The sequence below is a fragment of the Syzygium oleosum genome, unplaced genomic scaffold (assembly GCF_021117445.2).
Source record: "Syzygium oleosum isolate NSW1041296 unplaced genomic scaffold, Sole_v2.1 Sole_v2.20, whole genome shotgun sequence".
NCBI lineage: Eukaryota > Viridiplantae > Streptophyta > Magnoliopsida > Myrtales > Myrtaceae > Syzygium > Syzygium oleosum.
Genome location: NW_026607504.1, coordinates 3,231,689 through 3,233,269, shown reverse-complemented (window position 1 = coordinate 3,233,269; position 1,581 = coordinate 3,231,689). Strand labels below are relative to the sequence as shown.

Genomic DNA, 1,581 nt, shown 5'->3' with positions numbered 1-1,581 from the left:
TAAGATCTATTAAGATGAGGCATAATCTACTATGCAGCACTACTTCAAGAAGAATGATTTTGTTTTTGAGATGACACGTAACTAAGGCATAAGGGAATATCCTGTTTGTTGTTCTGGAGATTGTGGGCACTGGCCAAGACCATGAGCATCCAAAGTATGGTGCTATTCATTTTGTGCAGGGTCTTTTCCTTTTGCTGTCGAATCATCAGAAGATGGATTTTTGAGTTTAGGATTTCAGCTGGCAGAAATCTAACTTGTATGAGCTCTGGAAGGGCCTTGTAAAGTTGTCTTATTTATCCTGCGCAGTGTTCCATGTACTGTTTAGAGCTATTTCCTGGATTTGGATCTCGTTTTGTGTGCTGCTGATGGAAATCGCTCCTTTACTATTGCCTTTCTTTTTATGTGGTCAGGGCACGTCGTCCTCTGTTAACTATGATTCATCCCTGGCTGGCATGGTTTCCAAAACAAATGTCCTCATCGTTGAAGGTTATTTATTTGAACTCCCAGATACCATCAAAACCATAGTAAAAGCATGTGAAGTAGCACGCAGGGGTGGTGCTTTAGTTGCAATGACTGCCTCTGATGGATCATGCATCGAGAATCACTACGATGATTTCTGGTAAATTCACTTGCTTTATTGACCTTCTATTAGCTATCTTGAAATTTTTCTGGCATCTTATGTTTGAAGAATGTACCCATGAAAGCTGTTCGTATTTGCTCGTCCTTTTAGTTGTTTTTGGGTTTTCCACACAGACAGTTTCCCATCCTTCTTGAGGGAGTCGGAGGAACTTTCTTTTCCAACAACTAAGGACTGGGGAACTGTCGGAGCAACTTTTTCCCCCCCAATTTTGAGCTTGTTGCCAATTAAGTAGCGTTTTATATGAAATCTAATCATCAGTGGTCATGGTAGATTAGGTAAACTGGCTAAATGTGTTTCTTTGTTTCGCACATTCTATCCTTAGTGCCTGATATAGATGCGGACATCTCCATGCAGGGAAGTTGTTAGAGAGTATGCAGATATCGTGTTTGCAAATAGTGAAGAAGCTCGAGCTTTTTGTCACTTTTCCTCAAAGGAAAGTCCTGTCTCAGCTACAAGGTACCTGAGCCATTTTGTCCCACTAGTCTCGGTTACAGATGGCCCCCGGGGCTCTTATTTCGGTGTGAAGGGAGAAGCAATCTATATCCCTCCTTCCCCATGCATCCCGGTGGATACTTGTGGAGCTGGGGACGCGTACGCCTCGGGTGTCTTGTATGGGATTTTGCGGGGTGCATCTGATCTGAAAGGCATTGGCGCCTTAGCTGCAAGGGTTGCATCCACAGTCGTCGGGCAACAGGGCACCCGGCTTAGGGTCCAGAATGCTGCTGAGTTGGCAGAGTCTTTTGCGTTTAATGTCGAGAATTCCGGGATCCGGTCGGATGTTGCTTCTGATCATGTTTCGAGCTTGTAGCCTGGTGCTTGAGGCCATTTTCTTGATGATTTTTCCCAATGTCAATGGGATCTGTCATTGTTGATAGCAATGTATTCAAGTGGATTCGGACATTCTTTTGATTTATATAAGTGGAGTTTTTTTTTTCTTAAAA

The 1,581-nt window shown here is 43.3% G+C and overlaps 1 protein-coding gene across 1 annotated transcript; it reads left to right on the top strand.

The window, feature by feature from the left end:
* Positions 1 to 1,581, top strand: LOC115667893 (uncharacterized). The gene is made up of 2 exons (XM_030589423.2): positions 1 to 619; positions 995 to 1,581. Exons 1-2 carry the CDS (start codon positions 366 to 368, stop codon positions 1,446 to 1,448), a joined length of 708 nt encoding a protein of 235 aa, XP_030445283.2. The 5' UTR covers positions 1 to 365; the 3' UTR covers positions 1,449 to 1,581.